The sequence below is a fragment of the Dendropsophus ebraccatus genome, chromosome 3, assembly GCF_027789765.1.
Source record: "Dendropsophus ebraccatus isolate aDenEbr1 chromosome 3, aDenEbr1.pat, whole genome shotgun sequence".
Classification (NCBI taxonomy): domain Eukaryota; kingdom Metazoa; phylum Chordata; class Amphibia; order Anura; family Hylidae; genus Dendropsophus; species Dendropsophus ebraccatus.
In genome coordinates, this window is record NC_091456.1 from 170,221,707 (window position 1) to 170,236,939 (window position 15,233).

The 15,233-nt window shown below is 43.5% G+C and overlaps 1 protein-coding gene across 2 annotated transcripts in view; it reads right to left on the bottom strand.

Annotated features, from left to right (window-relative positions):
• Positions 1-4,217: 4,217 nt before the first annotated feature.
• The window catches only part of RAI14 (retinoic acid induced 14), a 96,177-nt gene continuing 85,161 nt past the window's right edge, over positions 4,218-15,233 (bottom strand). For both annotated transcript variants that reach the window (XM_069963129.1, XM_069963128.1), the window contains 7 exons: positions 13,588-13,674; positions 13,245-13,299; positions 11,889-12,004; positions 9,491-10,999; positions 8,222-8,371; positions 7,476-7,541; positions 4,218-6,671 (listed from right to left, as the gene is read on the bottom strand). In XM_069963129.1, the coding sequence (XP_069819230.1) occupies positions 6,594-6,671; positions 7,476-7,541; positions 8,222-8,371; positions 9,491-10,999; positions 11,889-12,004; positions 13,245-13,299; positions 13,588-13,674 (2,061 nt within the window). In that variant the 3' untranslated portion in view covers positions 4,218-6,593. The remainder of the gene's footprint in view (positions 6,672-7,475; positions 7,542-8,221; positions 8,372-9,490; positions 11,000-11,888; positions 12,005-13,244; positions 13,300-13,587; positions 13,675-15,233) is intronic.

Here is a 15,233-nt window from a genome sequence, read left to right on the forward strand (position 1 = left end):
TGGCATCAAAATAAATATACATAAATTAAATGCATATACATATATATGATCTGGTCGGTGGGCTGCAATACCCCTAAGTGCCACATGGTGACAGCACCATAACTCGTATGCAACACTGATACAGGGAAAAACTATTATTTTCTACACTGAATAAAATGTGTGTGCTGTAACCATTACAGTTCTGGCACGTGGATGTGTGAGTGTGGGGACCCCAATGTATTCCCTGCCCTGCAATTTGAGAATTAAAGCTTAACGTCTTATTCTTCTGAATAACCAGGGATGTTACCTTCACTACTCTGGAGGAGCAAGACTCTTGCCTTCACTATCTTTGAGGACCAGAGATGTTATTTTGACTACCCTAGATACCAGGGAAGGGTATTTGTGGCACCCCCGTCATGTATTTGCAGCATCCCTCGTCATGTATTTGTGGCACAACCATCATGTATTTACGGCACGCCCGTCATGTATTTGCTGCACCCCCGGCCCCGTCATGTATTTGCGCCCCCCCCCCCCCCCCGTCATGTATTTGCGGCACCCCGGTCATGTATTTGCGGCACCCCGGTCATGTATTTGCGGCACGCCGGTCATGTATTTGCGGCACACCCGTCATGTATTTGCGGCACCCCCGTCATTTATTTGTGCCACCCCCATCATGTATTTGCGGCACCCCCATCATGTAATTGTGGCACACCTGTCATGTATTTGCGGCAGACCTGTCATGTATTTGCCGAACACTTGTCTTGTATTTGCGGCACCCCCGTCATGTATTTGTGGCACCCCCATCATGTATTTGCGGCACCCCCGTCATGTATTTGCGGCACCCCCGTCATGTATTTGTGGCACACCCGTCATGTATTTGCGGCACCCACATCATGTATTTGTAGCACAACCATCATGTATTTGCGGCACCCCCGTCATGTATTTGCGGCACCCACATCATGTATTTGTAGCACAACCATCATGTATTTGCGGCACACCTGTCATGTATTTGCAGCACTGCCGTCATGTATTTGTGCCAAACTTGTCATGTATTTGCAGCACTGTCGTCATGTATTTGCGGCACATCTGTCCTGTATTTGCGGCACCCCCGTCATGTATTTGAGGGATCCCCTTCATGTATGAAAAGCATCCCCGTCACGTATTTGTGGCACCCCCGTCATGTATTTGCAGCACACCCTTCATGTATTTTCGGCACCCCCTTCATGTATTTTCGGCACCCCCGTCATGTATTTGCGGCACACCCGTCATGTATTTGCGGCAATGTAGATTAGGTCAGTGTTGCACACCTCTCACTGGTTGGTGCTCAGGGGGTTGTGGTTCTTCAACCATGTATACCAAAGCGTAGTAAAATCCACGGCACTCAATATTATGCAGAAGTGATAGTTTATTTTACAGTAATAGACAAATAGTGTATACTCCGACCAATATGAAATACTATGCAGTGGAGACCATAAATATAAAGCCCTTCCCGGACAATTCCGCCGCGGAATGCCGTTAGCCTCCCGCTCATAATGGGAGTCTATGGGAGGCGCGCGCTCCTGTTCTGTACGCGCTGAAGAATGAACATGTTCATTCTTCTGCGCGTACAGAGCAGGAGCGCGCGCCTCCTATAGACTCCCATTATGAGCGGGAGGCTAACGGCATTCCGCTACCTTTGCTCAGTGGGAACGGGGCCTTAAATGATATAATGGAAATAGAGTCAGTACAGAGTACAAGGTAAACATAGGTATATCAATCAGGAAAACCTGTGAGGAAATTTTAGTATAACGTATACATGATGTGTCCAGTTGTTTAGATGTTGTACACTCTGTCAGATGTCCGATTCAAACCGTCTGGTTCAATGATTTGTAGCATGTGTATCCAGAAAGCTTCTCTCCGTTTGAGATGTATTTGCGGCACACCCGTCATGTATTTGCGGCACACCCGTCATGTATTTGCGGCACCCCATCATGTATTTGCGGCACACCCGTCATGTATTTGCGGCACACCCGTCATGTATTTGCGGCACACCCGTCATGTATTTGCGGCACACCCGTCATGTATTTATGGCACACCCGTCATGTATTTGCAGAACCCCCGTCTTGATGTGTTTTCTGCTCCTTTGCTTCTTGTGCCATGTTCTTAATACAAACTGATTTACCTTAAACTGAACCCGACTCCTCTGACACTAATGTAAGGAGGCAGAGAATCCTCCATTTTCCCGGCAGTGTTATAGCGTGAGACGTCTCTGGCTAAACTTGGAGTGACTCCCTTGTTCCATGGGACATCCATGGGGAGGACGCACGCAGCCTCACTGCCTCCTGGAGCTTTTGTTGCCTCTCACGAACAATGAGGTCACGAAACCCTTCTCAATAAATTATATTGTGGTGGCTGCACTGACAGGGCCCCGTACGCTGGGAGCGATTCACAGCCATTCTCCTGCTCTGCCCTATTTTATTACCCATTCCTTATGCGTTACAATGCAGGATGAATGAATGAATGAATGATTGACAGAAAAAAATATAATGCTAAAAATTTCTTCTCTATTCACACCCAAAGCAACAACAGTCTCTATGCATCTGGATGGAATGTGACTGTACTTTATATCTATTCTATGGGGGAGATTTATCAAACATGGTGTAAAGTGAAACTGGCTCAGTTGCCCCTAGCAACCAATCAGATTCCACCTTTCATTCCTCACAGACTCTTTGGAAAATGAAAGGTGGAATCTGATTGGTTGCTAGGGGCAACTGAGCCAGTTTCACTTTACACCAGGTGTGGTAAAGCTCCCCCATAGTGTCTATCCTCTGAACTCCCACAATTCTTTATTGTAAGTCTATAGAGCCTGTCTTATGCAGAAAGAGCAGCGAGGGAGGGGTGAAGAGCTCAGCTGTGCTCTTCCTCTATCAGTAGGGAGCAGGATACTAGTTTGCCAGGTGAAAAGACTTACAGGGTATTTATCAATAGGTGGAGCTAGAGAGCCAGATCAATGCTGAAGCTAGTGATTGGCTGAGTAGGGAGGAGACATCAGAAGAAGATGCGGGGACTGGACACCATTGGAATAGCAGTGGCAGGGGATCAGGGAAGATGAGTAACCTTGATTATTTTTAGAGCACCAGGACATGCTTTCAGTGTTGGAACACCCATTTAACAATAAAATATCATTCACCTTGGAGGACATTTATTAAGATCAGTATACTCATATGCTGGTCTTAAATTAGGCCCTGCCTCCATTCACCCCGCCAGATTGACTAAGGCGCACGCCTCTTAGTAAATAAAGTGATGCACTTTCGGCGTAGAATTTCATGCCACACAGACCCCTTCCCCCAACATGGAAAAGGTGTAGAATTTTGCACATTTTATAAAGGAAAAAAAAAAGTAAGTAACAATACCTCTTACACCTTGCAGATGGACTCTCTACATAAAAAAACATCGACATATGTACTGTCTATAGTGCGTTTTGTCCCAGTGGCACACAAAGAAAAAAGAGGGCCCCATGGCAAAATCAACAACCCCCCCCCCCTCTCATTGTGGTGTCCAGGCTACCTTCCACACCTATTTCATCACCCCTTGGTTGATTACAATGAGTCACTGATCACTGCTTTGCTGCGACCCATAGTGATCAGCTGTAATCTTTAGAGAGATCTGCAGTAGGTGTTCAATGTCTCTACAGCACCACCACAGGGGGACATGAAGTATTACAAAGTGCTCAATCATATGAATAGGTGTCTGTGTTAAGCAGTACAGGATAGGTAGTCCAAAGCTTCCGTCCCTCTTCACACCCTTCCCATTATCCCGTCACAAGTAGGAAAGGTGATGGGGACAACTCTCCGAGGTACCTCATACACCTTAGTCAAATCTGATGACTTTCTAACGTTTATGGAGATGATGTTGTAGGAGAGAAGGATGAAGCATATAGGATTTTAGCTAAACAGTGGTCTATATAGCATTTATTACTTCTCAAAATGTTATCACAACCATTACCATAACTAACCATATAATACAACCTAATGTAAATGTATTTGTCAGGTTTTTTTTGGAAAAATAAAGATTAAACAAAAAACCTACAGACAGTACAAAGGTCAGTTAGACATGAGAGTATATCAGACTACACAGGATTTGTTTGTTGTCTGTTACCACGGAGACTTAAAATATTAGAAGATTTGCAAAGTTAAAAAAACAAACAAACATATAATACAATCAGTCCTTTGATTATAAACTTTTTTTTTTATTGTTCCTTTATTTTTTTCCGCTGGAGTGGCAATGACAAGGCAGACATCATTATTATGCAATTGAAAAAAAAAAAAAAAAAAAGAAGACATAAGAAATACATAAACCGTATATAAAATAATTTCTAACGTTTCTGGAAGGTCAGACCCTTGTATGTAGTTTACTACTCTGATCTATAAAATTAAAGCAGCAAAAAAAAAAAAAAAAAAATTTTTACAATAATCCCCAAAAAAGCTACATAAATTTAATATATATAATATTAAAAAGGTATCAATCTAAAATAATATTACTGCATAGAAAACTAAATTATTTTGCTACTAGTGTGGTCGGGGATACGGAGGGGTAGGTATGACAATTACCTAGAGACCTGTCCGCCAATGCGTTACCCATAGCATCCGGACTGTGGGAGTTCCTAGTGCAGTTTATAGATAAGAAGCCATGGTCGGGTTAGTTGCTAGTGGTACAGCATCTCTTATACACAGATAACCACTCATAGGTGTCCATTAAACACACCTTCCCATCTAAGCCACACCCCTGATTTACCAGGACTGCCCATTTTAGTTATAAGCACCACCCATTTCAAGGGACAATCTTGTAAAAAAAAGAAAATGGGATGTTGGGAGGTATGGTTTAAGGAACATTTCCCCTCAGCTACTTGACAATGTATATTCTGGCAAAAATTGGGTGACAAATAGCATCTGCCAATATGGCGTCCATGAGGGTTGACACCTAGCACTCAAATATCCATGAATGGCAAATATGTGATCCCCTCCTGCTCTGATTTTGCTACATAACTAGACAGATTTGCATTCAAGAGGCTATGGAAGCTAAGTGGCAACCCTTAAAGGGGATGTCTGTGACCATCATATTATAAGTTATATAGACATTTGGGCTACTTATAAAGTTAAAGTGAATCTGTGACCGCCCCCTGACCACCTACTGAGCTGACAGAACCGCTGGATAGATCAAAATGAAAGCATTCAGAACATACCTTTACTGCCTTAGTCTGTGGTTTTTATTTTCATAAATAAAACCTTTACTTCTTAAAAGAATAGTGTCAATGAGGCGGAGCCTATTGTTCTTTTGGCCCTAGAGCCGTTACATCTTACTGTGCTGCATGCCTTCCCCTTGTATAATCAGCCACGTACACTCTGTATACGGAAGAGTGAGGTGCTGCGGCTCTAGGGCCCAGGAAATAATAGGCTCCGCCTATTTGTCACCATTCACAGCCAAAATTAAGGTGTTTTTTTTATGAAAATAAAAACACAGATTCAGACAACAAAGGTATGTTCAGCATGCTATTATTTAGATCTATCCAGCGGTGCAGTCAGCTTGGTAAGTGCAGGGGGTTGCAGATTCACTTTAAAGGGGCTTTGTCACTATTAAAGCCCTCCGCACACTGCCATATTGGTTTTGCAGTCAGCACAAACTACGGATCTGTAGGGCACGGATGGCATATGGAGTGTCAACTGAGCGGACTGTACAGAGTATAGGAGGCCATAGAAGTATATAAGCCCCTATTATGTCTTTACCGTCCAGGCTCGGTCCTATAAGACAAAGGAATTTTTCTACGATTAACAACTGCAATCCGAACAACCTGAAATCGTTTACCATAATACACGAAAAGATAGTCGTTAGTTACGACCACAACAATGATATATGAACGGATTTTTGTTAGTCGTTTAACCGTATACACACGGAAGGATAATCGCTTAAATTCGAACGATATAACAATTTTCTGCACGATGATCATTCCGTGTAATAGGACCCTTAGTCTTATCCTCTATCTAAAGGATAAGGGGTATGTGTGACTCCAGGGGGTCCAACCACTAGGACCTCCTGCGATCCCATCTGAATGGAGCAGTGGTATGCACAGCGGTGCCCCATTCATTATATATGGGAGTGCTGAAGGTAGCTGAATACAGTGCTTGGCTATCTTAGGCAGTCCCATAGACAGTGTATGAGGTGGTAGTGCACATGTTTAACCATTGTTCTGTTCAGATGGAAGCTTCCAGAGTCTTATGATCTTGTGTTGCTGTACACAGAGCTGTAAGGCGGCCATTTTGGTGGTCACCCAACTTGCCAGAAGTGGTGATTTTTTGGTCTCGGAGGAAATGCTTCATGACATCCCACAAAGGTATCTGTTTCTATGCTACTAGATGAGGATATTAGTGCTATGTAAAGCAGCAGTCTTCACCTTTTGGGTACTATTTAAGTGAGTTGCTAGTTGACCACGATACAATGCTAAGCGGAACCGGTGGTTTCTTATCAAAAAGGTATAAAATAACTTCATTTTCTGATACAGAAGAACTCATAGGTGTGATATCCAGCATTAGTAATGGTCGGAGGCAGTGCTGTACGAGCTGATCGGCCTTAGTCCCATCTCACATCTTCTGAGACTGACTCTTGCACATTGTCAGTATTTGTTTTAGCACCTTCTGAACATCTTCATCCATTTGGCCCTAGGGAATATATACGAAGAATACATACCAAAGGTCAGTGGATCTATATGGGATCATAGACTTTTCAGAAGAGAATGTAATGAATGTAATGTAATCCTGAGTTTCATCCTGTATTATACTCCAGAGCTGCACTCGCTATTCTGCTGGTGGGGTCACTGTGTACATATATTATATTACATATCATGTACTGATCCTGAGTTACATCCTGTATTATACCCCAGAGCTGCACTCACTATTCTGCTGGTGGGGTCACTGTGTACATACATTACATTACTTATCCTGTACTGATCCTGAGTTACATCCTGTATTATACCCCAGAGCTGCACTCACTATTCTGCTGGTGAGGTCACTGTGTACATACATTACATTACTTCTCCTGCACTGATCCTGAGTTACATCCTGTGTTATACTCCAGAGCTGCACTCACTATGCTGCTGGTGGGGTCACTGTGTACATATGTTACATCCTAAATTATACCCCAGAGCTGTACTCGCTATTCTGCTGGTGGCATCACTGTGTACATACATTACATTACTTATCCTGTACTGATCCTGAGTTACATCCCATATTATACTCCAGAGCTGCACTCACTATCCTGCTGGTGAGGTCACTGTGTACATACATTACATTACTTATCCTGTACTGATCCTGAGTTACATCCTGTATTATACCCCAGAGCTGCACTCACTATTCTGCTGCTATGGCCATGAGGGGTCCCACATCTTGTTACATCCATAAGGGGTCCCGCACCTAACACCACGGTCATACCACCCTATAAAATAAAAGGCATGGGGGCAGTTTTACCTGAACAGCATAGAGCAGATGCATCCTGTAAACTGATACGATTTCCTGGTGCTGCTTCTTGGTTTCCTAAAGATATCACAAGGTAAATGGGAGACGGGTGAATATTATATTATACAACATTGACATTCCCATAATCTGGAATGAAAAGCAACATGTAACCCTGTCCAGCAACCTCAGGATGAATTGGGATGCCAAACGTAAGCCAGACCCACCTATCCAACATCCAGCCGTGCCCGGACCCCACTATATCTTGTATAAATCCAACTTTACATTAAAGTTCATAAAAAAAAATCTTTCAAATCAACCGGTGCCAAAAAGTTATATAGATTTTTAATTTATTTCTATAAACAAAATTTCATCTTCCAGTTCCAGTACTTATCAGATGCTGTATGTCCTGCATGAAGTGGTTTATTCTTTCCAGTGTGACACAGTGCTTTCTGCTGCCCCCTCTGTCCATGTCAGGAACTGTACAGAGCAGTAGCAAATCCTCAAAAACCTCTCCTGCTCTACAGACTGGAAAGAATACACCACTTCCTGCAGGACATACAGCAGCTGATAAGTACTTGAAGACTTGAGATTATTTAATAGAAGTAAATTACAAATCTCTGCCACATTCTAGCACCAGTTCATTTGAACAATAGATATCTTTTGTGCTGGAGGTACCAGCGGAGTCACACTTTACATATCAGACAGTGGAACCCTTGATATACACATATAACCTATAGAAGTAAATAAGGAGGACTTACCACCAACTGGTTCTGCAGCTGCCTGACCTGTTGCTGTAGAGAGTCCAGCTGCTGGCTTTGCCGCTTGGGAGTGCTTGTGGTGAACGATAGCTGGGAAAGGCTGTTTAGTGCATCTCTGAGTTTGCTCACCTCCTTGGAGAGCTCATTTATCTGGAAGATCATGTATTCATCTCAATAAATCTCCTTGGACAGTCATACAATCAAGAATTATTGTCAGTGTATCCCATGGCCTAACAGGCATAGGAATAGGGCGATCTAGTACAGCCCTATGTCCTTGCACTAGTAACCTCTCCCTACCTTGCAACTGCTGGGGGTTGGCAGAGGAAGCCCCCGCCCTCCATCATGATTCTTAAACGTCCTGGTTAGGGATGGTACGAACCGAGTTTGGTTCAAGTTCGTACCCGAACCGGAACCCGAACCCTCGGTAATGATTCCCGCTGTCTGCCCGCTCCGTGTAGCGGGCGGATCCAGCGGGAGGACCGCCTGGAAAACTGGGATACAGCCTATGGCTGTATCCCAGTTTTCCAGGCGGTCCGCCCGTTGCACCCAGCAGGCAGACAGCGGGAATCCGATGCCGAGCGTTTGGGTTCATCCGAACCCGAACCTTGGCGGGTTCGGACCATCCCTAGTCCTGGTCTCTACTGACTGCAGCTTAAAAGAGTTTAATCGCCAGAACCTGAAGCCTAATGGGCAATCACAGGTCACTGGGCTCCCATGGACACATCTCCTCTATAATGATGATCACCATGATGCCAATCCCACCCTACTGTTATGAGGTTATGCAATTTTATGTCATTTTGTGGAAGAGGCTAATAATTTATTATTGGGTTATACTATATAATGAACGATCTCACTCTTAGGTATTGGGAACTTATGACTTACAAAGAGGTTATCTTTAGAGGTTATCCCTCTATTGGTATCAGTACTACAATCCATGACCTTGGTGGGGGCCCTGATTCCTAAACCCCAACAAATGGTGGTAAGTAGAAATGAGCGCAACTGGAGCATGCTCAAGTCTGATCTTTCAATATTTGAATACTGTAGAGTGAAGAAGTTGGTTGCAGCCCTAGGGAGTCTGGGAAAACATGGATACAGCTTATGGCCTATGGTTGTATCCATGTTTTCCAGGACTCCCTAGGGCTGCATCCAACTTCCTCAGCCACCGGTAATCAAATGCTGAACGATCCGATTTGAGCATGTTCCAGTTGCACTCATCTGTAGTGAGAAAGCGAGACTGGGCTCACACCTCATGACCTACTATTCACCAACCTTTTTGTCTTTGTCTTCGTCCATTTTGGAGGTATTTTCCGACACCCTCTTCATCTCGGCCAGGTCCTCCTGCACTTTGCTGTGTTTCCTCCTTAGCTCTACAAGCTCTTGCTCCTTGTTTTGTAACTTTCCCTCTATGGCCTCTTTTTCTTCTTTTACTTGTGATAATTCCCTTTTAACCTGCCCAATCTCCACAGTAATTGTCTCTTTTTCCTTCTCCAGATCGCTGACTTGTGCGGACAAGGCGCTGATGTCATCTTCCAGGGACACCTGCCGCTCGGCTAATAGCTGCTTGGTGACTGTGGCGTCCTGGACCGAGGACTTTTCCTGCTGAAGTTCTTCCTGTAAACTCTTTATCTGGGATTCGTGGGTGGCGATCTGCTCCCTCAGCTGGTTTCTCTCCGCTTCCATATTTTCTATCGTTTTCTTAAGATCTCCGATGACTTGTACATGTTCAGACTCTGCCGGCTGCCCCCTCTCCTTGTCCAGCTGCTGCTTCAGCTCACATACTTCTTCCAATATCCTAGTGTGTTGGGAGGCCAAATCCACTAGATCGTTCTCCACTTTCTCTTTGCTTTCTTCGACCTCTTGCAGAAGTTTCTCGTGTTCTTCCTTATGGATGAAATCTGAGGATACGTCGGGTGTTGCCTGTTTCGTCTTCTCCAGTTCTGCCTGGGCTTCGTTGTATAACTGAGACAACTCATTCACTTGTTTGATCAAGTCGTCTACAGTCTTCGTCATGTCCTCTTCCACCCGACCGTTCTCTACCGGAGACCTAGGCTCCTTCTGACTTTCTAGCTCCTTCTGTAACCTCCTAATCTCTTCCACCAATTCTTGCTGCTTCATACTCAGTTTGGTGTTCTCCTCGTTGAGTTGCTCTATGACAGCACAGTAAGACTTCTCCATCTCTTCTTGCTTCTCGATGGGCACCAACTTGACGATACTTTGGGTAACAGCGTCTATCTGGTGCCTTAGATCGTTCATCTCATTCTCTTTCCTTTCGCTTTCTGCCAGGACCTCCTGGTATTCTCTCTTCAGAGCTTCGAACTCTTCTAACACCAACAAACTTTCCTCGCTCGTTTTCAAGACGCCATCTTCGTCTTGCTCCAATCTTGACATCCTCTGTAGATTTGGCTTGAAGGAAATGTCTTGTTTCATAGCAGTAGGCGATCCCTGAGACTGAAGGTCTATATCTGAAGCCACCTCTGAAGTTTCCGTACTGATAGACTCTCGAAAACTCAATCGGATCTGGGCTTCCAAGCTCTTTCTTTTTATTTCAGAGTCCTCCAGTTTCAATTTCATGTCCTCGATGGTTTGTTCCAGCACTTTCACTTGGTGTTCATTGTTAACTATTTCAACCTGGGACTCGAAAGACATGTCGGAATTATCCGAATTAACCACTGGTGATTTTGCATCTTGATTTTTGGCAACGGAAAGGTTTAAATCAGTCTGTGTAGAGTGGTAAGAGTCACTGCTGATATCTGGTAATGCCTCAGTATTGGCTTTCTCCTGCAAGGAAATCATATGAACATACATTTTATTATTGCTATGGAGAATATTTTATACATTGTGCATGACAATAATATCCTACTGCATTTAAATGAACACGTACTTAAAGGGGTTCTCTGGCAAAAATATTTTACTTTCAAAACAACTGGTTTTAGAAAGTTATATAGATAAGTAATTTACTTCTATTTAGAAAAAAAACCACAACTCAAGTCTTCAAGTACTTATCAGCTGCTGTATGTCCTACAGGAAGTGGCATATTTTTTCCAGTCTAACACAGTGCTCTCTGCTGCCACCTCTGTCTATGTCAGGAACTATCCAGAGTAGTAGCAAATCCCCATAGAAAACCTCTCCTGCTCTGCACAGTTCCTGACATGGAAAGAGGTGGCAGCAGAGAGAACTGTGTTAGACTGGAAAGAATACACTAATTCCTGTAGGACATACAGCAGCTGATAACTACTGGAAGTTTTAAATAGAACTAAATTACAAATCTTTAAAACTTTTTGACACTAGTTCATTTAAATATTTTTTTCCCACTGGAGTTCCCCTTTAAGAGGATTGCTCACTTTTGACAGTCCATACTTGTGAGAGGGGTCTCTTGACCATAAATTCTCTCAATCAGCTTTGGGCAACCTAGAAGTAACTGTTGAGTTTCTCTGGAGCGCCACCACAGGACAAATAAAGCATTACACAGAGCCCCTTCATATCGATAGGTTGTCTGTGTAATGCAGGACAAGAGAGGTCCTCCAGAGCAAGAGACGCTCTTTGTGTCCACTCTTCAATCGATGAGCATTCTGAACAGAAGACATGCTCTCCAGATTAGCAAAAGGTAGATCTTCTCCAAAAAATAAGAAACAGAAAGGGTTAATGGACAATTTGAAATTGTACAAACCTGTAATTTCTCCTGTAATTCCTTGTTGAGGAGAGTTAGAGAGGCCACCTTGGCTTGTAGCTGTGAGAGTGTTTCTTGGTGGTCAGCCTCCGAACTTACGTCTAGTAGGCTATCTTCTAGAAAGTGAGAAGTATCCGTGTGAGTCACCAGTACAAAGCCAACAACATACACATCAGGGTGAAGAAAGTAAGATAATAATAATTAATTAAAAAAGATAAGATAATAAAATGATAAGAATAATAGGTAACCAAAGACAAAGGCTGGAGTCCAGGCTGTTTAGCTCACAGAGGATTTTCCAGACTGGATACAACTGTATCACTTCACAGCTGAGAGCAGGGCTAGCTATGTACAATGTATCAGTCTGGAGTCAAGGCTGTAGAGCTCACAGAGCATTGTCTAGACTGGATACAACTGTATCACTTCTCAGCTGAGAGCAGGACTAGCTATATACAATGTATCAGTCTGGAGTCCAGGCTGTAGAGCTCACAGAGCATTGTCTAGGCTGGATACAACTGTATCACATCTCAGCTGAGAGCAGGACTAGCTATGTACAATGTATCAGTCTGGAATCCAGGTTGTAGAGCTCACAGAGCATTGTCTAGACTGGATACAACTGTTTCACTTCTCAGCTGAGAGCAGGACTAGCTATGTACAATGTATCAGTCTGGGGTCCAGGCTGTAGAGCTCACAGAGCATTGTCTAGACTGGATACAATTGTATCACTTCTCAGCTGAGAGCAGGACTAGCTATGTACAATGTATCAGTCTGGAGTCCAGGCTGTAGAGCTCACAGAGCATTGTCTAGCCTGGATACAACTGTACCACCTCTGCAGGAGAGCAGGACTAGCTATGTACAGGTTACGGCCTCAGAATATTTTGTTGAAAGTTGTGGAATGTTTTATTAGTTACACAATGGCTATTCCTTCTTAACCTAAAGTCTTCCTATCTGTATGTGCATCAGTCCCTGTCTACCACTAGTAGATGTAGCAGAGCTGTCATAACCCGTCAGTCACATAACTTAACATGATAGGACTGGTTGGACGGCCGCTCATACACAAAGCAGGACTAAAAACAATCTGATGTGTTTACTCAGGTTCTCTTATTACACGGAAGGATTCAGTATAATATATATGCTATCACAGGAGGCATCTACAAGGGCCGAATACTTTCTCACCAGTTAAACTGGGATTCTAAACTATAACATAACCCAGAGACTTGTGTGCTTCCTATAGGAGGCTCAGTGGACTGTGATGACTATAAGGTATATAAGGTATATGTACTATGGTCTCCATGTTGTAGATCTCTGGTGATCACAGATCAGTGAGCAATAGGTATATAGGGATCCTAGGTCTCGTACCTGTGCTGTCACTCAGCCGATCTCTGTACTCTCGCCTGTAGGGTGAGTTTTCATCCTGAGAAAACACAAGACAATCAAACCTGAGTAACCTGCAGCCATAGAATTCAGAAGCCACTTCTAAACTGTCAGACAAAGATAATATTGACTCTGTATAATCCATAGACTTCAATGTACGCAGCAGGTCCATAGATTGTTGTATATATATGGATTTCTTGGTTTTTAGCAACACTCCTGGCCGACAATCGGTCGTGTAAAAGACCCTTAAGGCCAAATAAACCCTTTAACATGAGAGGGCTGGGATTATACCAGGTCTAGCTCGGCTCTTATAGATCACAGACATTACCTTGCTGTTGTTTTCAGAGAAGAAGACCTCTCCTTTGGCCGAGACCGGGGTGGATGTTGATGACAAGGGGGATGATAAGTCACTAAGCTGCAAAGACAAAGGAGAGTTCATTGGTAACACATTCACCTATATCCCAAAGAGGGACAGGGACTTGTATGGGGCTTCAGAATATGACAGAGAACAAATAAATTGTACGTAATGTAAAGGAGGGAAAACCTATAAGTTATGGATGTCTACATGGCCTGACAGCGGATCCAGGCTTCTTCTTACTATATCTCTTGTTCTCCTCCAAACCCTATTAGTGAAGTGATCACTGATTTCCACAAAATCAGCTCTCTTCTCCTCTACTGCTGTCACTATTTCCAGCATCTGATTAGCTACAGCATGTTCTATCCCCGCCTACTTTATGACACCAATGGGATCCTGAGTGCAAGTCCCTCCCACAAAGTCCTTTTCATGTTGTTATGGCTATAGAATATTTCTATGAAATATACTAGGATATAGAATAAGTGGGCTAAGACTTCAGTATTTCACCGTTGGGGTCCGACTTAAAGTGGTACTCCCATCTCATAAAGTGACAGTATATGGTTAGGATATTTGGCTCAAACCTAAGTGACCCCCACAATCCTGAGAAAAACCTGGCAGGTCACAGAAGCTGGACCCCCACTGACCATAAAGTGATAAGTGACACGTGCATATAGACAAGACAAGTCCTTTATGTTTCTTAACTCATATTAAAAATTACCTGTGATTAAAAATAATTTTTTTGACAAGTCATCAGATATGTCAAAAGTTATAGACCGCAGTGGGTCTCACTGCTGAGACCCTCAGTGATCAGGAGATATAGCCGGGGAGAGAGCACGGCATCAGTTTCATCCACTGCTCAGCTGTATCATTATTGGCTAATTCCGACAATGTAAGCATATGAGGCTACACTGTCAGACTTAGCCAGCGGTCGGGGAGTGGTTCGCTCTCTGCCTGCCTATATCTCCTGATCAGAGTGGGTCTCAGCAGTGAGACCTTCTGCCATCAATAACTTTTGACATGCTTAATGACATGTAAAAAGTTATTCTTAATGTCCACATTGACGCCCACATTAATGCATTTACTTATATAGTGCCTGAAGTCAAACTACTATCATAGAGACAGCATAGCAAAAGCAAAGTGGACAACACAAACACAAGGCTTAAAGGAGAAGTCCGGCGAACATTTTTTATTAAAGTATTGTATTGCCCCTTGAAAGTTATACAAATCATCAATATACACTTATTATGGGAAATGCACATAAAGTGCTTTTTTCCCTGCACTAACTACTGCATCAAGGCTTCACTTCCTGGATAACATGGTGATGTCACTTCCTGGATAACATGGTGATGTCACTTCCTTAATAATATGGTAATGTCACTTACTGGATAACATGGTGATGTCACGACCTGACTCCCAGAGCTGTGCAGGCTGTGGCTGCCGGAGAGGATGATGGCAGGGGGACACTGAGGGACACTGAGCATCCCTCTGCCATCATCCTCACCAGCAGCCACAGCCCGCACAGCTCTGGGAGTCAGGTCGTGACATCACCATGTTATCCAGGAAGTGACATCACCATTTTATCCAGGAAGTGACATCACCATTTTTATTCAGGAAGTGAC